Source organism: Mixophyes fleayi, chromosome 12 (assembly GCF_038048845.1).
Source record: "Mixophyes fleayi isolate aMixFle1 chromosome 12, aMixFle1.hap1, whole genome shotgun sequence".
Taxonomy (NCBI): Eukaryota; Metazoa; Chordata; class Amphibia; order Anura; family Limnodynastidae; genus Mixophyes; species Mixophyes fleayi.
The window spans coordinates 81,146,870-81,171,690 of record NC_134413.1 but is presented as its reverse complement, the minus strand read 5'-3'; the positions used below and the strand labels follow the sequence as shown (position 1 = coordinate 81,171,690).

The window sequence follows — 24,821 nt, the reverse complement described above, 5'->3', positions numbered from 1 at the left end:
AGACGACGCCTCAAATGTTTTTTTTTTTTTGGTGGTTCTTCTGCCGAGCGCACAGACCTGTAACGCAGATCTTACGTGCTGAGAACGCGCAAGGTGGTGCCTCTATATAATGCTCATCTTTTCTGACAGCGACATGTCCAGCAACGTGGTCGTCAGCCAGAGCCCCGAGGCCGTGTATCAGGGGGGCAGCATTCAGGCCGCAACGTTTACCTCACAGACCAACTCTCAGGGCCCCATCTACGAACAGAGGTCCACTCAGACCAGGAGATATCCCATCTCGTCCTCCACCTCCTCTCCGCAGAAGGATCTCGGCCAGTCCAAGGTACCTCAGTCGGCGGTCAGCGGCCATTTTAGGCAGAATTAGTGAATAGATTATGATATGAGGATATTGACCGTCCTTCCTAACAGTGTCTCCTCTCTCTGTAGAACGGCTTTAACTCCACGCAAGCTTCCACAATGCAGGCTCCTGTATCAGGAGAAGGTCAGTAGTGTGTGTGTGTATCGCATTCCTGTTGTGTCCTTGGTCCTCCAGCAGAGGGCGCCAGCACACCCGTAGACCCTTTCAGACTGTCTGTAGTCTTTAAGGGGGGACAGTGTGTGCCACATTAACCGGATGGTCCAATAAAGAATCGGACATGTCTGTGGTCTGATGATTGGATAAATCTGTACAAAGTTTAAGTATTTTTTTTTTCATGAGGGGTCTTGAGGTCAATAAGTGATCAGCTCTGAAGATCTTTAGTTCATCCCAAATGTCCGTGCTACTGTATCACAAGGAGTTAAGCAGGCCATGAATTATAGTCACTTGGCGCCTTGTGATGCCACAGATCCCAAAATATTGGTTCAGTCCACAAAATGGCCGCCACCACTCTGTGTGTATTTTAAAAGGTGTATTTTAAAAAGTGTATATATAATCGTATCATGAGGAACCGGAAGTAGGAATGTTTTGTATGCATAACGATTCAGGGAAGAAAGGGTTCTGTATGGATTGACTATCTAATGTTGTTTGTTGTGTTTGTCACTCAGTGCCGTCAGCCCCCACAGTAAAAGTGGATCCCTCGTCCGCTCCCAGCATCGCCTCCCTCAGTGACCCAGTGTCTGCGTCCTCCTTGCTGACCACCGCTGGAACGCACTCCTCACAACTGAGCGGCCTGAGCCACACCGAGGAGCTGACGAATCCAGTCGCCTCCACTCAGCTCAGCAGGTAGGGTGCGATAGATCCGGGGTAACCTCACCGTGCGCCCACTGGTACTTGTACTATGCTGACCACGTAACGTGTCTCTTCCTCCGCAGTACATTACCCTCCAACACCAGACACCTGTATTGTCCACGGTGAGGACCTCCTCGTCCACTCCCATGGTGAGTGCAGTCGGCTTGTTACCCAACAACCCGCATGTCAGTAGACCCTTCCTGGCTTCTCTCGTGGCCATCAAGGGGGGACAGTACATGCCAGAGCACAGCAGACTTGCCCTCCGTCTGATCAGTTATTGATCATTGATGGCCTGCAACGTCCGTACACTTCATGTACAAATAATTATATGTCCACTGTATACAAATATGTGGAAGCGCCAGGAACTTGTTACTAAAAATATACGATGGCACATTAACGGTAGAGGCCAGACTCCTGTCACACTACAGTGGATGTGCTCTATGGAGGCAGTTCAATACCTCTCACTTCCACTACGGTTCTCGGACATCGTTTATTTTTCCTGCTCGCCTGTATGGGGTGTGAAGAAAGATTTGTGAAGCTACATTGCCACGGAGTCCACCCACGGGGAATTTAATTCCTCCCGCTGCAGACTGGAAGGCATCGTAGTGTGACAGAAAACTGGCGTTTATACTGCCGGCATGAGATTTAATTAGGTTCCTGGCCCGATCTGACACCACAGTTAGCAACGTCCTACCTGTACCTCATCTCCCATCATGTCTGTCTTGTCTACTCTTTTAAAATGTGAGTTCACGATTTGTCCAGTAAAAACTCCAGACGTGTGACACTTACGCCTCTTTTTCAGCACACCAACGTAGAGAGCGATGCCAGCCTGCACTCGTCCGTCACCACCTACTCCATGGCCTCCAGCGTAGTCCCCAGCGTTCCACCCGCCTCTTCTACCCTCAACGTCAGCAGCCTGGGGCTCGGACTGCTCGGACTGAGTACCAGTTCCACAATTGCCCCTTCCTCACGAAACTCCATTGCTACCGCATCGGGTAATAAGGGCTGAGTGTTCGTGTTGTCTTGCTGAGGTTCAGAGATGTTTGAGGGGTTTTATGTCCACCTGGGAAGTCTATGTCCATCACTCGTTACTATGTTTGAGTCGTCATTAGGCTGTTAAATATTGGAAATGTCTTCGGATCCGGTCTGTACTGGGTCCGTTCTGTTCACCTCTGTTTAACCTCTTCCTTTGTCTCCTACAGGTAAAGCACCTCCAAACTTGCCTCCAGGGGTAGCCCCGCTGTTACCAAACCCATACATCATGGCTCCTGGTCTGTTACATGCCTATCCCGTAAGTCTCTGGGTTTCCGTGGGGGGTATCGGTGAGGGCATGAGTTGAGCTTTACATAGTTCTGTGGTTTTGTCCAGCAGCGTTATGTACTCCGTTCCTACAGCGATGAGACTTCTTACGCTAGAACGTTTCATAGTTATTGGTACAACTGGAAAGTCACTTGTGGTGCAGTCCCTCTCATAGCCCATAGGTGGTGCTGTGTACTAGTTTATTCCACGAAAGCTTTGTAATGTAACACCCTATGGCTAGAGCTGCATTCTGAGCTATATTACAGCACATCACTAAATATATTTCAGCAGATCTTTCTAAAGTGTTGCCCATTGTCCGACGCACGGTGGAATCAGTTTGAAGCCGATGGCGCCAGTTCCTAGTGAAAACTTTTTCAGAAACATCTACCTCCGCTGCTTGTAGGAGTCAGAGACGCTTTAAAATCTCACTTTGTCACCTTTTGAATTGCTTCTCATAGAGTACATTCGCTGTTACCATTTCCTAATTCTTTGCCCCCAGATTTGTGTCCCCCCCCCCCCCCCCCCCCATAGTTGTGAAAGTCAATGATTCCTTAGTCCTGAATTTGACAAGTATTATTTCCCCCCCAGCCGCAGGTCTATGGTTACGACGATCTACAGATGTTACAGACAAGATTCCCCTTGGTGAGTTTCCCGTTCACAATACCGGATGATTAGAGACGAGCGAAATTTTTTGGCAGAATTTGGTCTTGTCTCATGCCACAAATTTTCATTTAAATTTGTATTCCGACCAGACTTTCCTTTATTATTCCTATATACTTGTATTCCTATATTATATATAGACCCCCACCCACATAGACTATAAATTCAGCGGATCTCACAAATCGTACTTTGGAATGTTGCCGTCAAACACTCCAAGGACGGAACTTTGCCCATTGTATTGCAGGATTATTATAGCATCCCGTTCCCCACACCCAGCACCCAGCTTACCGGAAGAGAAACCAGCTTGACCAGTAACCCCTACTCTGGTATGTACGCTTTTGTCTAATGACACTTTAAAGTCCTGTGCATTGTCAGAGGGGTGGTTTGATTTGGGAGGTGGGTACTCTGTAACGAAGCATGCCAGTTGACCCTTCCTGCTTTTTCCCGTGGCCGTGAAGGGGGACAGCGCATGCAATAATAACAGAGCTGCGATTGGATGAATCGGGGCAGTTTGTCACGGGCTGACCTTGAACCATCTGTCTCTGACACAGACCCGTTGATGTGGGGGTGGGGGGGGGGGGTTACGTCATGATAAACACCGAGGTCCTGACCCTCTCCTTCTATTCTTCCCTGCAGGTGACCTTGGCAAGTTCGGTCGCGGGGACGCGTCCTCCCCATCTCCCGCCACGACCCTGGCGCAACCGCAGCAGAACCAGACGCAAGGACACCACACCACCCAGCAAACATTCCTCAACCCAGCCCTGCCTCCCGGATACAGCTACACCAGTCTTCCCTACTACCCCGGGGTACCGGGCCTGCCCAGCACTTTCCAGTATGGGCCAGCCGTGTTCCCAGTGAGTGCGCATTTCCGTTAGTAACGCAGTGACACCCCAACATAACTGTTTTTATGAGGGGGATGATGGGAGAGCTCTGAAAAAAAAATAGCACCTTAAAACATGTGACCTTGCAGCAGATCCTCCTAAATATAATTTAAACGTCCGCCCTACCCTCTCTCTCGGACAAGAAGCCCACCCTAATGGGGGCGGTTGAGGACTACAAACCCTGCCAAGCCGTGATCTTGTCGCAGTCAGACTCTGAAAGGACGCCATTAATTTGACACTCCGTTCTGCATGCTGTGACCGACAGAGGGGAGGGGGGTGTAGTTGGGGGAGGGGGGGGGTGGTTGTTGTCTGTTTATACAGATTTTTATTTGAGGCTTTTTTTTTCTTTTTTTCTTTTTATTCCTTTCTACGGTCTGCCTGGAATTAGGGTCAGTTAGGCTGCCCTACTAAACTGTCCAGGTATATATGGGAAGTCCGAGTACTGAAACACAGCCTTATCTAGCTGGTGACTTTTTATTTGCATGACTCATAAGCGAGGGTTAGCGTTGGGTTATTATGAATCGCCGCTGTAGGAGAAGCTTTGCATTGCTGTCCCAGCACGTCCAGCTTACATTTACAAATCTTACGTTTCAAGCCGTAATGTTTCTGTTGGGTCTTCAAGCTGACTTCTCAGCTCAATCCTACGTATCTGGCAGGATTTGCCGAGTGGATGGCTCCACTCTGAGCGACGGCTATATTCAGGTACATGATAGGGGCAGGTCTCTGTCTTTCAGAACGACCTGGCGTTTCGTGCACTCGGAACAGTAAAATTGATTACATACGCAGCTTGTCGTTGCAAGAAACAGCTTTAGAGCTGTGCGGGGAGGAAGGTTCTGCTTTCGTTTCCCCCTTGGCGTCTTGGGAGGTTTGGCGGTGTGCACTGCAGAATGTTAGTCGTGATAAGTGTTGGCCTTTGTACCGAGCGCTAGGTATAGTGTGTGGGGGGGGGGGGGGGGGGCGTTCTGTCCGTTTCAATAACTTTGAGAAGATTCCGCAGCTTATCTATAGAGTGGTTAGTATAACGCCCATTTATTGCCTAGATACACCTATATTTAAGGCTGTGTTTTTACCATAACTTTCCTGTAAAGACGTAATTGGTGAATCGCGTTAAACCTTGGTTGATTAGTAGGAATTGAGTTTCACCCCTTTCTTCTTAGTGGAACCTGGAATTTGACGCTCTGTTTTGCTTTTTTTTTTTTCCTGTGTTGTAACATGTTTTGGTCAATACATATATATATATTTTTTGCCTGATTGTAAATATCTCAATACTTAATAAAAGTATTTTCAATAAACTGTACGAAATCTGCTCCCTCTTGAGCTGTTCCTTATTCCTAATGGGCTCCTCCGTCGTAGTCTTTCACAACTGAACCTCAAATTCTAGACACGGAATGACTGGGCTATTGCAAGTCAGTATGGATTCTTCTGTGCCTGCTGCAAGTTGTGTGGTGGGCAGTGCTATGTGACACTTGGGGACAGGCATGTTTTAAACATTTCGAGTGATAAAACAGCATCAGCCGCCATCCCGGTCCTCTCTGGATGTGTTAGTGGCGGCCTCAGACTTAACCTGTAACCTCCCTGCACACTGCTAGACTCTCCCCGGGAGAGCGCCCGTCTTGCTGCCACAGCTCCAGGTACGTCCCAGAATCCTCTGCGCCGAGGTGAGAATGCAGCCTGCCTCCTGTGTGTCTGGTCCTGGGCGAGAAGCTCTCACTGGTTGTCTGTGTGTTCCACCTGCAGCCATTTGTCATTGCCTAGATTACCGATGAACCTACACTAGAAAACTCGTCTCTCAACATGATTTTGTACACCTAGAGTCCTGCAATAAAACGACAGACTGAAATACCACCAGCATCCCCTGCACGTTCCGGCCAAGAGAACGCATGATAGGAATTGAGTTCAGCACAGTGTATTGTGTACACCCTGGTTAAATCAGCATGCTATGTACATGCCCTACCATGTAGTTGGGTTTATAGATATGCAGTGTAGCTGGAATGAAGAAGGATACACATAGTATTGGTTGGCTGCAAAGTGCCTAATTTGATATCCCAGTTGCCGTGTCTCCGATTCGCCACTAGGTGTCCCCGTTGTCTTGCTGCCAGAGAGGTTTCCTCCTTCAGATCCAGCGGGGCTGCTCACGCTTGCTGTATCCTCTTCTCTCCTCTAGGTGGCGCCGACCACTTCGAAGCAGCACGGGGTCAATGTCGGTGTCAACACGTCGGCTGCGGCTTTCCAGCAGGCGCCCAGTTACGGCTCCCACGCGTACAGCACCGGTAAGGGAATTTACTAACCCCTGGTCAGCAACGGGGTCATTTTCTGCAGCCAAATTCTAAATACTGCCGACACTTAGCCACACCCTTGGCTGCAGTACATTGCTGAGGGGATATAGCGGGGGACTTGCTGATGAAATTTAAAAGGACATATCCCTTCAAAGCCATGGTTTTTGTGTAAAAGTACTCTTGGGATGTGGTGGCCCCCGGGTTCTCTGGTTTAGCAGGTGAAATGAACCTATTGCTACGCAAGCTTTGAATGCCTAAGTGTCTCCCCCTCCTCACCTCTTTCCCGCCTCACCTCTGTCCCGCTCTTTTCCGCCTTTGTCCTGATTTTTTTTTAACTACAGCAGAGCGTCTTTTCCCGGCTGGTGGTCCGAGCAGCAGCAGGTGAGAAGCCTGAGGGCTAGTCTTAGAAGGTGCTGATAATGGAGGAATCTGACTTTGGGCTCCAAAAACAGTGTTAATTGTCCCGTCCCCCCCCCCCCCCTTCATGCAGGAACCAATGTCTGAGCGTTTCCCACGCGTTTTGTCTGTTCCTCCAGGTTATCACATACAATGTACTATGGAGGTCTGTTGGGGGTGTGGTTGTGTGTCTTTTGTCAGAATGCTCCCCCTGGTGGTTATGCTTGGGTATGTGACTTTAGCTGAGCTTGGGGTCCCTTTCGATGCTGAGGGCTGTATCTGTTCACAGGCTTTGAGGACTTGGGCCAGGTTTCCAGCGTGGGGGATTTCTGTAAGGGTGCATATAGTGGGGCTTCTCCTGGTCAGAGCAAACCTGCTGCTGCTTGCACCAACGGACCAGGCGCTGGTAAGTGCTCTCTCTGCTTCCAGCTTCATTTCCTTGTCTTACAATACAACCTAAGGCTGACGCGTTTCTCCCCTGCTCTCCAACCTCCTTTCTTTCCTCTCTCTTGGCCCCCCAGCTCCTTTCTCTTCTCTCCCTCGGCCCCCCAACCTCCTTTCTCTCCTCTCCCTCGGCCCCCCCAGCCTCCTTTCTCTCCCCTCCCTCTCCCTCGGCCCCCCCAGCCTCCTTTCTCTCCTCCCTCTCCCTCGGCCCCCCAGCCTCCTTTCTCTCCTCTCCCTCTCGCTCGGCCCCCCAGCCTCCTTTCTCTCCTCTCCCTCGGCCCCCCAGCCTCCTTTCTCTCCTTCCTCTCCCTCTCGCTCGGCCCCCCAGCCTCCTTTCTCTCCTCTCCCTCTCGCTCGGCCCCCCCAGCCTCCTTTCTCTCCCCTCCCTCTCCCTCGGCCCCCCCAGCCTCCTTTCTCTCCTCCCTCTCCCTCGGCCCCCCAGCCTCCTTTCTCTCCTCCCTCTCCCTCGGCCCCCCCAGCCTCCTTTCTCTCCTCTCCCTCTCGCTCGGCCCCCCAGCCTCCTTTCTCTCCTCTCCCTCTCCCTCGGCCCCCCAGCCTCCTTTCTCTCCTCTCCCTCTCGCTCGGCCCCCCCAGCCTCCTTTCTCTCCTCTCCCTCTCCCTCGGCCCCCCAGCCTCCTTTCTCTCCTCTCCCTCTCCCTCGGCCCCCCAGCCTCCTTTCTCTCCTCCCCTCTCCCTCGGCCCCCCAGCCTCCTTTCTCCTCCCCTCCCTCTCGCTCGGCCCCCCAGCCTCCTTTCTCTCCTCTCCCTCGGCCCCCCAGCCTCCTTTCTCTCCTTCCTCTCCCTCTCGCTCGGCCCCCCAGCCTCCTTTCTCTCCCCTCCCTCTCGCTCGGCCCCCCCCAGCCTCCTTTCTCTCCTCTCCCTCGGCCCCCCAGCCTCCTTTCTCTCCTTCCTCTCCCTCTCGCTCGGCCCCCCAGCCTCCTTTCTCTCCCCTCCCTCTCGCTCGGCCCCCCAGCCTCCTTTCTCTCCTCTCCCTCGGCCCCCCCAGCCTCCTTTCTCTCCTTCCTCTCCCTCTCGCTCGGGCCCCCCAGCCTCCTTCTCTCCCCTCCCTCTCGCTCGGCCCCCCAGCCTCCTTTCTCTCCTCTCCCTCGGCCCCCCAGCCTCCTTTCTCTCCTCTCCCTCTCGCTCGGCCCCCCAGCCTCCTTTCTCTCCTCTCCCTCTCGCTCGGCCCCCCAGCCTCCTTTCTCTCCTCTCCCTCTCGCTCGGCCCCCCAGCCTCCTTTCTCTCCTCTCCCTCGGCCCCCCAGCCTCCTTTCTCTCCTTCCTCTCCCTCTCGCTCGGCCCCCAGCCTCCTTTCTCTCCCCTCCCTCTCGCTCGGCCCCCCAGCCTCCTTTCTCTCCTCTCCCTCGGCCCCCCAGCCTCCTTTCTCTCCTCTCCCTCTCGCTCGGCCCCCCCAGCCTCCTTTCTCTCCTCTCCCTCTCCCTCGGCCCCCCAGCCTCCTTTCTCTCCTTCCTCTCCCTCTCGCTCGGCCCCCCAGCCTCCTTTCTCTCCTTCCTCTCCCTCTCGCTCGGCCCCCCAGCCTCCTTTCTCTCCCCTCCCTCTCGCTCGGCCCCCCAGCCTCCTTTCTCTCCTCTCCCTCGGCCCCCCAGCCTCCTTTCTCTCCTCTCCCTCTCGCTCGGCCCCCCAGCCTCCTTTCTCTCCTCTCCCTCTCGCTCGGCCCCCCCAGCCTCCTTTCTCTCCTCTCCCTCTCGCTCGGCCCCCCCAGCCTCCTTTCTCTCCTCTCCCTCTCGCTCGGCCCCCCAGCCTCCTTTCTCTCCTCTCCCTCTCGCTCGGCCCCCCAGCCTCCTTTCTCTCCTCTCCCTCTCGCTCGGCCCCCCAGCCTCCTTTCTCTCCTCTCCCTCTCGCTCGGCCCCCCAGCCTCCTTTCTCTCCTCTCCCTCTCGCTCGGCCAACCCGCTTTCTCTGTGCTCTCCCGACCTTCCTCTACCCTGCTACTCTGCTTTCACATATGGGAGATGTAGTGTGCTCCAGAAGGTAGTTTTCAGACGCCGTTCTTTGCTTTAGATTAGATGGATCACAGACTTAGTACAAGACTATTCTACACATGCCTGGTCTTTACTGTGGCTGATGGCCAATATGTCACTTAGGTCTACACAAGGCACATGACTGATACACAATCACCCATTGGCTGAAAATAATATTTGTAGTTCTGTGGCGGCTGCTACTGATCGGTTATTCTGTAAGTCAAATCCCGCTCAGAAATGCAAATATGTCACACAGATAAGCTATACCTGGCTGAAGGATTAGACTTTACCCGAACTATTTAAAACGCCATCAAGGTGACGCGGTTTTGTGTGTGGAGCCTTGTTCTGGGGTTTATTTGGAGAGCGCTCAGGAAACGGCCATGAGACCCGTTCTCCGCAGGGTGTGACAATGTCAGCTGAACGCTTGTAGTATTTATGAATGTTCTGTAATAATGCGTGCTCTGGGGCTTCTACCTGGGGTGGGGGGCACGGTTTTGCCTAAACTTACCTGGAGTTGGCTAACTTTGCGTTGACCAATGACATTGCTATTTCACGTTGGCTTGGGTTAGTTTATTGCGCTGGAAAATCACCCAAGAACTGTGTGCAAATGTGGTGTGCTATCCCCACAGGTGTGTCCGTCACCTCCAGTAATACCGGCGTTCCTGATATCTCGGGGTCCGTCTATTCTAAGACGCAGGTATGTCACAAGATGTACTTCTGTGTGGCAGAGGCTGGCATGTTTCCGCAAGACTAGCATTCACCTTCCCTCTCCGTATAACACTCTCCTTTCAGCCTGCAGCCAGGAAGGGTTAGAGAGTTTAGCGAGAGGAGCTTTGAGGGGCAGAATGTTCCCCTCACCCAATTCTCACCCCCTTCCCCCATTCTGATTCTTTCTTTCAGCAATCGTACGAGAAGCAGGGATTCCACACTGGTACCCCAGCCACGTCCTTCAGCTTGCCCTCGGCGCTGGCAAGTGGGGCCCCCATCAACCCGGCCACAGCAGCCGCCTATCCCCCGGCTCCATTCATGCACATCCTGGCTCCGCATCAGCAGCCCCACTCCCCAGATTCTTCACCACCACCTCCAGCAGGATGCCCAGGTAACCCACGCCCCATATGGGGTGAGAGATAATGGCTTTGTTGTAAACGTGCCCTGTAAAATGCTGACCTGGTATTGTGTGGTTCAGATCTATACACCAGATCTCCAGGACATAGAGAGGGAGTGATATCACTGTATACATCACTGGTAATATCTCACCTACAGTATAGTGATCAGATCTATACACCAGATCTCCAGGATACAGATAGGGAGTGATATCACTGTATACATCACTGGTAATATCTCACCCTACAGTATAGTGATCAGATCTATACACCAGATCTCCAGGACATAGAGGGAGTGATATCACTGTATACATCACTGGTAATATCTCACCTACAGTATAGTGATCAGATCTATACACCAGATCTCCAGGACAGAGAGGGAGTGATATCACTGTATACATCACTGGTAATATCTCACCTACAGTATAGTGATCAGATCTATACACCAGATCTCCAGGACATAGAGGGACTGATATCACTGTATACATCACTGGTAATATCTCACCTACAGTATAGTGATCAGATCTATACACCAGATCCCCAGGACACAGAGAGGGAGTGATATCACTGTATACATCACTGGTAATATCTCACCTACAGTATAGTGATCAGATCTATACACCAGATCTCTAGGACACAGAGAGGGAGTGATATCACTGTATACATCACTGGTAATATCTCACCTACAGTATAGTGATCAGATCTATACACCAGATCTCCAGGACATAGAGGGAGTGATATCACTGTATACATCACTGGTAATATCTCACCTACAGTATAGTGATCAGACCTATACACCAGATCTCTAGGACACAGAGAGGGAGTGATATCACTGTATACATTTACTGGTAATATCTCACCTACAGTATAGTGATTCGATCTATACATCAGATCTCCAGGACATAGAGAGGGAGTGATATCACTGTATATATCACTGGTAATATCTCACCTACAGTATAGTGATCAGGTCTATACACCAGATCTCCAGGACATAGAGGGAGTGATATCACTGTATACATCACTGGTAATATCTCACCTACAGTATAGTGATCAGACCTATACACCAGATCTCCAGGACATAGAGAGGGAGTGATATCACTGTATACATCACTGGTAATATCTCACCTACAGTATAGTGATCAGATCTATACACCAGATCTCCAGGACATAGAGAGGGAGTGATATCACTGTATACATCACTGGTAATATCTCACCTATAGTATAGTGATCAGATCTATACACCAGATCTCCAGGACATAGAGAGGGAGTGATATCACTGTATACATCACTGGTAATATCTCACCTATAGTATATTGTTGTCTACTTGTATACAATCATATTCCCGTGTCCTAGTAACGCCCAGTGTGAGTCACAGATATTTCTGCCACCACAGTGATGATTGTCACACTGTCCCCGCCACCACTGTTGGGTTGGTGCCCTTTGACCCCTGCTTAAAATCTGTCCCTTTATTTTGCATATCCGGCCCCTGTGCACCAGCTGCCCTATTTGCAGATTTGGTATTACCAGCTGCTGCGCGATGAACAGGTAAATGTGACGACCCCGCGGCCTCCACACGTGGCGGCACTACCCTCACGTGGTGGGAAGAAGGTGTGCACAACCCCACTCACACTCACCGCTGTGCCACTGACTGGTGAAAGGTGTTTTCTCCATATGGACTGGTGCATGAGGCCTCCGAAATACCAGATACCCCTTAGTTTGATGTACCCCACGCCCACTTCCCAAAAAAACACTGGTAATAGATGTTTATGACTGGGAGTAACCGTGGCTGTAATCACATATATGATAAAGGTCATGTATGTGCAGAAGGGTCGGTGTGTGCAAGCAGAACAAGTCTGGGTGGGATGTTCTTTATTTACTCTTTTACTCCACTTTGTTTATTGCCTCTTTGGTTGAGTACAGTGTACTGCTTGCACGCCGGTCCGGTTACTCTGCCACGGTAGGGGGATAACCACAGACTTATAAACTATCCGACCACCTTCTCTCCACAGACTGGCTCCGGACAGCGAACGCAAGGCGCCAACATGCCTCAAAAGTCTCAGGCCAGCAAGTCCGCCTACAGCAGCTATAGAGCTGGGGAGCAAACTAGCGGCAGCCCTGGGCCCCTCCTCCTCCCAAACACAGAACATTGCGAACCAGAAACGGAACCACGGGATTGGCACAGAACTCTGGATCCCCTCTCTTCAGCTCTTCCCTTTTATGTAATATAGAATTTGTATTCTGTCCCCATTTATGAAATGTTTGCTCTTTTGGCATAGGGCCGGTCTTATTATTCTCATTTGTTTTGTTATATTCTCCCTCCTCACTCCCCCTCCCCCTTATTTTTAACCTTTTTGCAGAGGTGAGAGAGGGGAAATGTGCGCCCCCACCTCTGTATACCCTAGGAAGGATTGCTATGAATTCTGCATTGTATGAATCATTAGTTGATGTGTTTTTTTTTTTTTTTTGTACTGTGTTCTAAATTTAATGGATAAATGTGTCTTGTATATATAAAAGGAAAACACAGCTGCATGTCCGACTTTGGCCATTTATTGAACGCATGCAAGTCGTCAGCACGGCACAGGGTAAAGGGCCTCTCTGACATGTTCTCCTTATAGGACATTACCTGGTTTCTATGGTGTCTGCTTGCAGGTTTCTTAATTTAGTCCAGTTCCATTATTTGCTTTCTTTTCACGATAATAAATGAACTATGTACGACTAAGGGCATTACGGGAAAGGCACGATGCAGAAAAGAGGATATTAGAGGTTAGTCCCTGTACAGGACAGTACAGCGTATACAGAAATATAAGTTATAGATTATACTTAATGTGTCGTAGAATCACATCATGGGAGCCCTGTTATAGACAGATTCAACTGTATCACCAGCTTCTTGTATGGAGATCCCATGCAGTACATGGTGATATACTGAGATCTATGTCCTGTCAACTTTAATACGTACTGTACCAGAACTTTTTTGCACTTTTGGAATATATGGTGGATGGTAGTAACCATGACAAAATGCTCAATACAGCCTATCCAATCACTAGGAACCAGTGACATCACTGAGAGCGCAGCCTATCCAGTCACTAGGGACCAGTGACATCACTGAGAGTGCAGCCTATCCAATCACTAGGAACCAGTGACATCACTGAGAGTGCAGCCTATCCACTCACTAGGAACCAGTGACATCACTGAGAGTGCAGCCTATCCAGTCACTAGGGACCAGTGACATCACTGAGAGTGCAGCCTATCCACTCACTAGGGACCAGTGACATCACTGAGAGTGCGGCCTATCCAGTCACTAGGGACCAGTGACATCACTGAGAGTGCAGCCTATCCAGTCACTAGGAACCAGTGACATCACTGAGAGTGCGGCCTATCCAGTCACTAGGAACCGGTGACATCACTGAGAGTGCAGCCTATCCAGTCACTAGGAACCAGTGACATCACTGAGAGTGCAGCCTATCCAGTCACTAGGAACCAGTGACATCACTGAGGGAGGAGCCACAAAGTACCCCCCCAGGCTATAGTTTGCCAGCCCCCCCTGATGAGCACTGGAGGTGATGATACCTGTTAGGTCAATTGAAAAGTTCTGCTCTAAAAACTACATACAGCTCCCTGTAGGACCCGCTGAACATTGAATAACGATGTTTGTCCCTTGCGGGCACCCGGCTGCCTGGCGGAAAAGAGTTTTGAGGCTTACAGCTCGTCTGGCGGAATTAGGGCGGAGCGTTCTCCGCGGTTGGCGGAAGTTGGGCGATACGTTGCCGTGGTTGGCGGAAGTGCGCGCAGTTGGACAGTTTGCAGCCTGCGCTGTAGGTCAGAGCGGGGTAGATGTGTGAGGGGGTCTCACACGGACCATGAGCCTGTTCGATCTGTTCAGGAGATTCTTTGAGCCGCCGGGGAGGAGGTAAGGAGATAACTATGGGATACAGAGGCTGCCCCCCTATAATAATGTCAGACACTCTATGGATGACCCCGGGGCTGATTCCTGTATGTCACACTGTGTGTCTGTTCCTATAGAGCCACCCCCATAGTGTGGTGTACCATTCTGCACCCCCCTTCCTCATAGTGGGGTGTTCCCCTCTGCAACCAGCTGCCCCCCATAGTGTGGTGTCTCTCTCTGCAGCCACAACTCACCCACCCCCCCTCATAGTGGGGAGTCACCCTCTGCTGCCGGTTGTTTCCATTGTGTGGTGTCTCTCACTGCAGCTACTAGCCCCCCCCCCCCCTTCATAGTGGGGTGTCCCTCACCGCAGCTACTAGCCCCCCCCTTCATAATGGGGTGTCCCTCATCGCAGCGACTAGCCCCCCCTTCATAGTGTGGTGTCCCTCACCGCAGCTACTAGCCCCCCCCCCTCCCTTCATAGTGGGGTGTCCCTCACCGCAGCGACTAGCCCCCCACTTTATAGTGGGGTGTCCCTCACCGCAGCGACTAGCCCCCCCCTTCATAATGGGGTGTCCCTCATCGCAGCTACTAGCCCCCCCCTTCATAGTGGGGTGTCCCTCACCGCAGCGACTAGCCCCCCCCTTCATAATGGGGTGTCCCTCATCGCAGCTACTAGCCCCCCCCTTCATAGTGGGGTGTCCCTCACCGCAGCGACTAGCCCCCTCCTTCATAGTGGGGTGTCCCTCACCGCAGCGACTAGCCCCCCCCTTCATAATGGGGTGTCCCTCATCGCAGCTTCTAGCCCCTCCCTTCATAATGGGGTGTCCCTCATCGCAGCTACTAGCCCCCTCCTTCATAGTGGGGTGTCCCTCATCGCAGCTACTAGCCCCCCCCTTCATAGTGGGGTGTCCCTCATCGCAGCTACTAGCCCCCCCCTTCATAGTGGGGTGTCCCTCATCGCAGCGACTAGCCCCCCCCTTCATAGTGGGGTGTCCCTCATCGCAGCTACTAGCCCTCTCCTTCATAGTGGGGTGTCCCTCACCGCAGCGACTAGCCCCCCACTTTATAGTAGGGTGTCCCTCACCGCAGCTACTAGCCCCCCTCTTCATAGTGGGGTGTCCCTCACCGCAGCGACTAGCCCCCTCCTTCATAGTGGGGTGTCCCTCACCGCAGCTACTAGCCCCCTCCTTCATAGTGGGGTGTCCCTCACCGCAGCTACTAGCCCCCTCCTTCATAGTGGGGAGTCACCCTCTGCTGCCGGTTGTTTCCATTGTGTGGTGTCTCTCACTGCAGCTACTAGCCCCCCCCCCCCTTCATAGTGGGGTGTCCCTCACCGCAGCTACTAGCCCCCCCTTCATAGTGGGGTGTCCCTCACCGCAGCTACTAGCCCCCTCCTTCATAGTGGGGTGTCCCTCATCGCAGCGACTAGCCCCCCCTTCATAGTGTGGTGTCCCTCATCGCAGCTACTAGCCCTCTCCTTCATAGTGGGGTGTCCCTCACCGCAGCTACTAGCCCCCCCCTCATAGTGGGGTGTCCCTCACCACAGCTACTAGCCCCCCCCCTCCCTTCATAGTGGGGTGTCCCTCACCGCAGCGACTAGCCCCCCACTTTATAGTGGGGTGTCCCTCACCGCAGCGACTAGCCCCCCCCCTTCATAATGGGGTGTCCCTCATCGCAGCTACTAGCCCCCCCCTTCATAGTGGGGTGTCCCTCACCGCAGCGACTAGCCCCCCCCTTCATAATGGGGTGTCCCTCATTGCAGCTACTAGCCCCTCCCTTCATAATGGGGTGTCCCTCATCGCAGCTACTAGCCCCCCCCTTCATAGTGGGGTGTCCCTCATCGCAGCTACTAGCCCCCCCTTCATAGTGGGGTGTCCCTCACCGCAGCGACTAGCCCCCCACTTTATAGTAGGGTGTCCCTCACCGCAGCTACTAGCCCCCCTCTTCATAGTGGGGTGTCCCTCACCGCAGCGACTAGCCCCCTCCTTCATAGTGGGGTGTCCCTCACCGCAGCTACTAGCCCCCCCCCCTCCCTTCATAGTGGGGTGTCCCTCATCGCAGCTACTAGCCCCCCCCCCTTCATAGTGGGGTGTCACTCACCGCAGCTACTAGCCCCCCCCCTTCATAGTGGGGTGTCCCTCATCGCAGCTACTAGCCCCCCCCCCCTTCATAGTGGGGTGTCCCTCATCGCAGCTACTAGCCCCCCCCCTTCATAGTGGGGTGCCCCTCCCCTTCATAGTGGGGTGTCACTCACCGCAGCTACTAGCCCCCCCCTCATAGTGGGGTGTCCCTCACCGCAACTACTAGCCCCTCCCCTTCATAGTGGGGTGTCCCTCACCGCAGCTACTAGCCCCTCCCCTTCATAGTGGGGTGTCCCTCACCGCAGCTACTAGCCCCCCCCCCTTCATAGTGGGGTGTCCCTCACCGCAGCTACTACCCCCCCCCCATCCTTCATAGTGGGGTGTCACTCACCGCAGCTACTAGCCCCTCCCCGCAGCTACTAGCCCCCCCCCTTCATAGTGGGGTGTCACTCACCGCAGCTACTAGCCCCCCCCCTTCATAGTGGGGTGTCCCTCACCGCAGCTACTAGCCCCTCCCCTTCATAGTGGGGTGTCCCTCACCGCAGCTACTAGCCCCCCCCCCCTTCATAGTGGGGTGTCCCTCACCGCAGCTACTAGCCCCCTCCTTCATAGTGGGGTGTCCCTCACCGCAGCTACTAGCCCCCTCCTTCATAGTGGGGTGTCCCTCACCGCAGCTACTAGTCCCCCCTTCATAGTGGGGTGTCCCTCACCGCAACCACCAGCCCTCCACACACTCCCCCTCTCCAGCTGTCTGACCCCTATAGATTCATCTCCACAACATTTCCGGGAAAGTACCTGCCCTACAGCTCAGTCCCTGGAATACTATTTATTACCTTCTAACAACAAATCTGCAATTTAGCTTTTATTCCTCTAACACATACTAGACCATTGCATATGTCTGGTTGCTGTGGGCACTGTGCACGTCTGTATCTAAGTCCATCACCCCCCATAAATTTAGATAGATCTATCTCTGTAAAACAAAGTCTCTTCAGCAATGTCACTATAGTAATATTATTCCCAATAGCATTGTGTATAGTACTGCCTGAAAATAACCCGTCTCCTTATTAATATAGTCCTATTTCCAGTGGACTCTCTCGCTATAATCCCATGCAGTGTTCAAATAATCAGTTCTGTAAATAATCAGCATTCTGTGAGTCTGAGCACCTGGATTCAAGGATGTGACTGTGCAAATAGTTATACTGGAAATAGTGTTATACTGTGAATGCACATTTTCTGATTCAATACTATGTAAGGCGTAAGCCATGTATTGTGTAATGGATCTCCCTCCCTTCCTGCTGGTAGCTCCTCTCTGATGTCTGGTTCCCTGGTACGTAGGAGGAGACAACGTAGCGTAAAAATGAATTGTCTGCCTCTCCAGTAACATTGATGTAATTAAACGGTGATTGCAGCAGTTCTGATGTATCGCACAGACATCTAGTTATGTTTTGAAGCCTGGTTCTGTGACCTGTCGCTTTAAATCGCAAGATCTCGTTTGGTTCCAGGGATCCGTTCTTTGGAGGTATGACCCTGGAAGAGGAGGAGGAGGACGAAGATGAAGACGACTTCTTCCGGCCTTCCGGCCACGGTTTTCAGTCACCTTTTGGGCACAGACAGACCCCCTTTCACGACCCTTTTGGCTTTGATGCATTTTTCAGGGATTTCAATGAACTCTTTGCAGATTTTGGGTCAATGATTCGTGACGTTCCCCGTAAGTTCTCTCCTTGTGTTTGAAGTGTGTGTGTGAAGGGGTGATCGGAGTGAGTAATGGTAGGGCTTTATCCAGGTTTCATCTCTGAATACAGGGGGGAAAATAATCAGGATAGAATTAGATGTCGCATAGGAAAGATTGCTAGAAATTTAATGGTACACAACCTAGAAATTAGGGTCTTTCTGCTGTCGCTCCCCATCCAGTCCTCTACAAGCACCAGAGCATCCGACACAGCTAGAATTACAGTAGGTTCTTTATTGAATGGCCACAGTGATCTCCGGTCAGAAGGTAGTTGCTATCCCTACATCAGATCCTTCCCTGGCACTTTGATTTTGGCTTGCAGATCTCACCAGAAGCCCGCTGCCTTCAGCAAAAATGAAGGTGCCAGGTGTAGCCCAATGACAACTTACTCTTGGTGGGCTAAATGACATTGCTGTCAGCCCTTTGAGAAAGGAGCTGGGAACGTTGCCTAATCCATGGTGGGATTGTTCAGCTTGTAGGACACCGTAAAACACATCGGCGCACAGATGTCCTTGGTTGACCCCCGATTTCGCTTTTTTTTGTTTTAATTTGCTTTATTTAGTATTTGTTCGTAAATAAAGGGGGAAAAAGTCATCCGTAGAGGGACAATGAGATAATGTTGCAGGGCAGGTAAGTCATACATAATTAGAGACAACCGAGAAAGTATCGTCTTATACCATGTGATGGCCGATCAACAAATAAAGAATATAACTGAGCCTTGTGTAGGGGTGTCTGTAATTTAGATCTAGGCAAAAACTTGCCTTCAGTTTGTTTAACAAATGGGTTCTTAGATTGTTCAAGGTTCAGAAGCATCCAACCTGTCTCCATATGGCCTGTTTGCATTAGGGTTTGTGATTGGTCATACACTAAATGACAGTTCCCTGTGATTGGACGATATGCGAGGCACTTAGCAATTCTTTTACATGCAACAAAAGTAAGATACTTATTCAATCCAGACTAGGACATAGATTTTAGGATCCAGCGGCACTTATCCGGTCCACAACCTGCGGCACCGTTTCCTATTGCGATGCAACTTGGGTGCGAGTCATGTAGGATGAATAAAATCACTTGTTATCCAAGAGGTGCTGCGAGGTGTAATATTTAATATATACTATGTAATATGTATAGTGTGTAAGTATACGTAAGCAATTTAATGCAACTTCACTTACTTTCTCAAATATATATAACATTTTTGCGCATCAGACGGGCCCTCAACATCCGCTTCTCATGCTCCCCTACTGCCAGCTCATAAGACGTTCTTATATTGGTCATAGATTAGCTGCTTCATGGTCTTTCTATATTGAAGGATTAGGCAGAGCTATAAGTATTGAGAAGAAAAAAAATTAGTGTCTAGATATCCGAAACTCAGGCTGCAAACCAGATCGGGGGTGAGCGCATTATAAGTGTATAATTGATGTATCGTAGCCATGCGTGTGTTTAATCCATGCCGGTCGTCACTCCAGTTTCTCAACCTTAGTCCTAATCTCATTCTTTGAGAGACGCATAGTGACTGAGTTGCCGAGGAACCAGCCCAGAGTTCTTGGGGCAGACTCAACAAGAGGGTTTTCTAACCATGGGAACAGACTTTGCACCTGGCTACCTGTAAACTACAGAAAGAGGATGGGGGGACTTCCAAAACATCATCTTTCTTGTGGGCCATGCAACTTTAACCCTGGCTTTCCATCTCTGAATAAACTCTCCGACCACAAAGTTGTCTGTTGAAGCAATAAACGTTGGTATAATTTTAATTCGGTTTGACCGTTCCTGTCATCGACCAGGTTAAATGGTGGTAATTCAAGATTAATAAAGTGGCCTATTTAAATTCCCCAACATCTCGTAACGCCTAAGTGCCAGGAACCTTTTATGATCCACCATCGCGTCCACAATAATTTATTAGGTCAAGTGCTACGTGTGGTGTCACCTAGTGTCATCGATATACATTTCTACCTTCTCTCGCCAGAAGCCTATATCGAAAACCGCTAAGGGTAGTGGACCTTCTAATGAGGACAGATAGAGGCTTTATTGCTAGAGCAAAAGATTTGGTAATGGGAGAACACCGTCTGGTTGAAAGTAGAGTCAAATACGTGGCTATTTATCCGGACCTCGGACATCTGTATAGAAATTTGACCTATTTTTTTGATTTGGTCCAAAATGAAACCTTTGAGACCTTTCACAGATCCACCGAAATATGCCCATCTTGTGTCCCTGTTACCGGTATTAGTGGGTGACGTGTGCATATTGAGAGAGAGAGGTGTCCACGGTTTAGAACAGTCATTTTGTTCAGGATGAAACCGATTTGGTTGCTGTGTACGGTGGAAAAAGGACACTAGGTGGTCTGGTGGCCAATGAAGAGCGACATCTACAGGATCCGCAATATCTTGGATCTTCATCAAGCTCAGGCAAGACGGTAATTACTGCATTGTACAACTGTCCCTCCATCAGTTGTCAATTGAAGTGTGAGAAATAAATTTAGCAAATTGACCCTCGGTCATGCACAAGGACTAACCCGAATGCTCGAAAATACTGTGGTGTCCAGTTAGTGTATTCTCCAAATCCTCCGTCGAGGCTGGACCTTGTTCTCTATAGCAGTAGTTAGTAGTAGGAGACGGTGAAATGCGTAAGCCGTACAGATGACTTGTATGTAAGGATTAAACGTTGACGAGATGCATAAGATATTAGGTTGTGCAGGAGTAGTAACAAATTAAAAAGAGATGATGTTACAGAGGTTATGGAGTTCACAAAAAATGGAAAGGCGGAGGTTATGAAGTGGGGAGAGATCAATAATTAGCAAAATATAGATAATAGAATCAATTTCAGTAATACATTAAAAGAATGAAATATTAGAATGATTAACAAGGCGAACCCAATAGAATGGCATACACTGTTATAATGAAGGAGTGAAAGCCGTTAGAAGTGAGTAAAAATGAAAGAAAAAGAAATCAGAATTGCAGGAAGTTGGGTCAAACGCGTTTCGCCACAGTATGCGACTTCCTCAGAGGGGGTTTTCTCAAGAATCTTTTGCTTTCAGTTTTTAATCACTTGTTGCCTGGAGGTAGAGTACGGCTGAAGTAAGCTTAATAAGAGACGTTGGGTCACATCGGCAGCCCGGTCATGACCCGACACCTGAACTCGCATTAACACAACAGAACTTGAAATCTGTGACTAGTTTATGTAGAGCGCAGGTAGTCACATTAGCCTTATGGTCCACGGTTGGAAACAGAGCTGAAGTTGGTGATTCACACACTGATATATGTTGATTTTTTTTTTCTTTTATTCCTCCTTTGTAGATCTACCAGGGATCGAGCCCCCGATTCAGAGTCCCGAAGGATCCAGGGGCGGTTCACTGCGGGACTCCATGTTAAAATATCCAGATTCCCACCTTCCCAGAGACCAGACCCCATATCCACAGGGTCCCAGCAACCGGGAAGGTCCCCGGTCCCCAGGATGGCTCCCCTGGGGAAATAACAGATGGGTGCGTTGCAGGTGGTGCGGTCCGTTCCCAGATGCTGGTAACAGCTGTGGCCTCCCCCCTTGACACTGCCAGGGACCTAAATCCTGCAGTCAAATCATTAGTTCAGAAATGTATATGTATGTAAATTCTATTTTTTACTTCCTGACCTGGTGGTGGCGCCATAGAGCTGTATTCCCCGCTCCACCACAGGACCGGTGATGTAAGGTTGATCTGGAATCTTACTCTCTCTCTCTCTCTCTTTCTCTTTCCAGCAGGAAGACAGTCCAGTTGTAGTCCCTCCAGGAGACGCCAAGCAAGACAAAAGTAGGTACTCTCAGTCTGGGAATATATAATTAAAGCTTTAAATTGCCCTTATGTCCTGAAAGAAGACCTCCCAACGCATAAATCTTAGATTAGAAACTCTACTTTTGTTAATAAATTAGTTTCCTGTATTTCGGATCACCAACTGCATGATTATATCCACTAATGTTTGTGTATGTCTGTTGTCGTTATAGCTGTATTGTATAATATGTCCCAGGTTTAGGTGTCCTGGAATGAGCTAATGAGCTCCTGTGCAGCGGTATAAAGAGCTTCAACTCTTGGCAGAGAACGTTGGGCCTCTAGTGACCCTGTTCACTGTTTACTCTACGGCCCAATTTCTCCAGTGTCACCTTGTCTGTGTCGTCACCTCTCACTCCTGAAACCGGTCTTGTCCGTCTCATACCCTCCTGTTTTTCTAGTCCTCGATTCGGAGGTCTCGTCCCATGGTTTGGACTCTATTCTAAGTCCGAGGAGGCCGACATCTTCATCGTTTTTCCGGAGCGTCTCAGTTTCCAAAGTGACGAGACCTGATGGGGTAAGTTGTACTTTACACCCAACTAATAGGACCCTGGTACTTTATCATCTTCATTATCATCATTTATTTATATAGCGCCACTAATTTTGCAGCGCTGTACAGAGAACTCACTCACATCAGTCCCTGCCCCATTGGGGCTTACAGTCTAAATTCCCTAATATAGACACACACAGACGGAGTGAGCAATTTAATAGCAGCCACTTAACCTACCAGTATGTTTTTTTGGAGTGTGGGAGGAAACCCACGCAAACACGGGGAGAACATACAAACTCCTCACAGAAAAGGCCATGGTCGGGAATCGAACTCATGACCCCAGTGCTGTGAGGCAGAAGTGCTAACCACTTAGCCACCGTGCTGCCCGCATAAATATTGGCGTTAGGCTCCACTCACAATAAGTCATCCTAAGTGCGTTCTTCTCTTGCTACAGACAGTCGAAGAGAGGAGAACTGTACAAGATGGACAAGGTAACTCGTCTACCACAGTAACTGTGACGAGAGACGGTCAGGTCATCAGCAGCGGAACCATCGAACCGTCCAGGGGATCACTCATTGGTAAGAGATATTGAGGCTCCTACGTGTTACTGTGACGGTGGAATAAGTTTATATGTTTCTCCTCTTATCCCCCAGATTTCCTGGACCCCAGGTCAGACTAGCACAGACCAACCCCCCTGATGTCTGGGATTTTCTAGACCATTTTGAGCCGCATCTTATGAACTAGATTCTGGAACCGATAACCAAACAGAAGCTTTTTTCATTTATTATTTATATTATATTTGTGAATCAAAAAACATAACCGGCCACGTCCAAAGTTTTGGAGAAGAATGAGACCGTTGCAGCAGATTGTTCCTGTTTCCACCACAGAGATAACGTGACCGATCCTTAATCGGTGTTTAGAACAAAGAAAACATTGTACAACGGTGTGTCCTGTAAATATATAGAAAATAAAGGGTTATATTTAGAGTAATGGACCAGAATACCAGCCTATGAATCGTCCTATCCACAACTCCTGCAGTTAAACTGTAGCACAACTGGACCAATAGATTAGTTGTATTTTGTACCATTTAATTCTGCAGAAAACTCAGGTAGGTTCTCGTTATGTGGTTGGTTTCCTCTTACTTTAATTTATTTATTTATTTTTTTAACCACAAAAGCATTTTAGGTCAGTATAAAAGTATATACAGCGTAGCAGGAAATATATTGTTCTATATAATTCCGAGGATGGAAACGCACAGCGCGTTTCGTTTCCTGGGTCATTCACCTACATGGCAACCGCAACGCGTAGGTCGTTTGAGTCGGAGATTGTTGACCTCTGTTGAATGTGGTCTCTGTATATTATATTCATATCCCATGCAGGAGTATTTTCCTATGTTCATAGTCAATCTAAGTGTTCCAGATTTTTATGCTTAATATTTCACTACACACAGCAATTTAGCATAAAACATACCGACTAATATGATCAAAATGACTTTAAAACACCACCAAAATGGGATTTAATTTCAGCGATCTAAAGATTATTTCACCAGCGAAGTTTGAAAATCTCTGAACTTTTCCCATTTGTTTCAATGCGTTGATTTATTTCAGTGGGGTTTACAGCGTTCTTTGTGCGGAAACCTTACTGAAATAAATCAACGCATTGAAACAAATGAGAAAAGCTCAGCCTGTAGACTTTACATTATGAGCCAGTCGGGCTAGTTATAGAATAATCTGACATTTGTACAACACTGCAAGGTTTTTCGGGTCTATTCCAAATGATCCTGCATTTTCGGTTTTGAGTCAGTAGATGTACAGAAGGCTTTAAGTGAGTGGTAAGGAAAGACCCATTAGATCGAGCTTGTCATATTTCAATATTTCATATTTATAGCGCTCCCTTGGATACCCCATTGAAATGAATTACCCCATTTGTTGCAAAGCTTCTACATGCATAAATTTGGGGGAGAGGTTCATGTCACTGGTTTTGAACTCGTCCATGTCCTGAAGGCAGATTTCCTCTAAGACGGCCGGGAACTTAATTATTTGTTTGACACTTGACAGATTGTGTTATGATCCATATGAGCGGCTATCCACATAGCCACTTTCACTAGTGTGTAGAGACACACCCACCACTTTGCATAGCCACACCCCAGGGTAAGCAAAACTGCAGCAGTGTTCAAAGCGTTACGCATCCTAATAGTTTCACAACTTAAGTCGCTAACATAGAACTTGGTTGCCATTGTTGAAACAATGTTGTAGCTCTGTGAATAACAGGGGGCCCTTAGTGATGAGGGAAGACCAAAAGTTTAATTATTTTCAACTTCAAAGATACCCACTGGTGTTAATGTTGTGCGTTTTACTAGCGATTCTACCGCATACTCAACGCGCGTAAATGGGTCTGGCAATGGAAATAGTTGCGTCTAACGTTTTTAAAACAAACTTCTAGGAAAAAAAAATGACTATGAAGACATAGAAAAAAAAGATAATTATTGTTTTTTTTGTGTTACTGGCTGCTCAGTCCTTCTCTGTGCAGTACCTGCTGGTGACCACAAGGTTGCGATGCAGCTTCTGTTGTCATATCAGGGTCATTTATCATTATTTAGT

At 49.5% G+C, this 24,821-nt stretch overlaps 2 protein-coding genes across 3 annotated transcripts in view; both read left to right on the top strand.

The window, feature by feature from the left end:
• Positions 1–12,774, top strand: part of UBAP2L (ubiquitin associated protein 2 like) — a 20,808-nt gene extending 8,034 nt beyond the window's left edge. Inside the window, 16 exon segments of the mRNA XM_075192019.1 lie at positions 94–322; positions 427–481; positions 1,024–1,201; positions 1,291–1,298; positions 1,301–1,356; positions 2,010–2,202; positions 2,410–2,498; positions 3,095–3,148; positions 3,411–3,492; positions 3,803–4,020; positions 6,212–6,317; positions 7,009–7,125; positions 9,772–9,839; positions 10,043–10,204; positions 10,206–10,241; positions 12,255–12,774. Of these exon segments, the coding sequence (XP_075048120.1) occupies positions 94–322; positions 427–481; positions 1,024–1,201; positions 1,291–1,298; positions 1,301–1,356; positions 2,010–2,202; positions 2,410–2,498; positions 3,095–3,148; positions 3,411–3,492; positions 3,803–4,020; positions 6,212–6,317; positions 7,009–7,125; positions 9,772–9,839; positions 10,043–10,204; positions 10,206–10,241; positions 12,255–12,473 (1,870 nt within the window). The 3' untranslated portion in view covers positions 12,474–12,774.
• A 1,231-nt stretch (positions 12,775–14,005) lies between these two features.
• HAX1 (HCLS1 associated protein X-1) lies at positions 14,006–23,211 on the top strand. 2 transcript variants are annotated; one of them, XM_075191795.1, is made up of 7 exons: positions 14,006–14,152; positions 17,715–17,920; positions 21,229–21,413; positions 21,668–21,716; positions 22,133–22,248; positions 22,676–22,799; positions 22,875–23,211. In XM_075191795.1, the coding sequence occupies exons 1-7, from the start codon at positions 14,103–14,105 to the stop codon at positions 22,898–22,900; spliced, it is 756 nt and encodes a 251-aa protein (XP_075047896.1). In that variant the 5' UTR covers positions 14,006–14,102; the 3' UTR covers positions 22,901–23,211. The 2 variants fall into 2 exon arrangements, with proteins under 2 accessions (XP_075047896.1, XP_075047895.1); XM_075191794.1 differs by having other exon boundaries at positions 21,665–21,716.
• Positions 23,212–24,821: the final 1,610 nt, after the last annotated feature.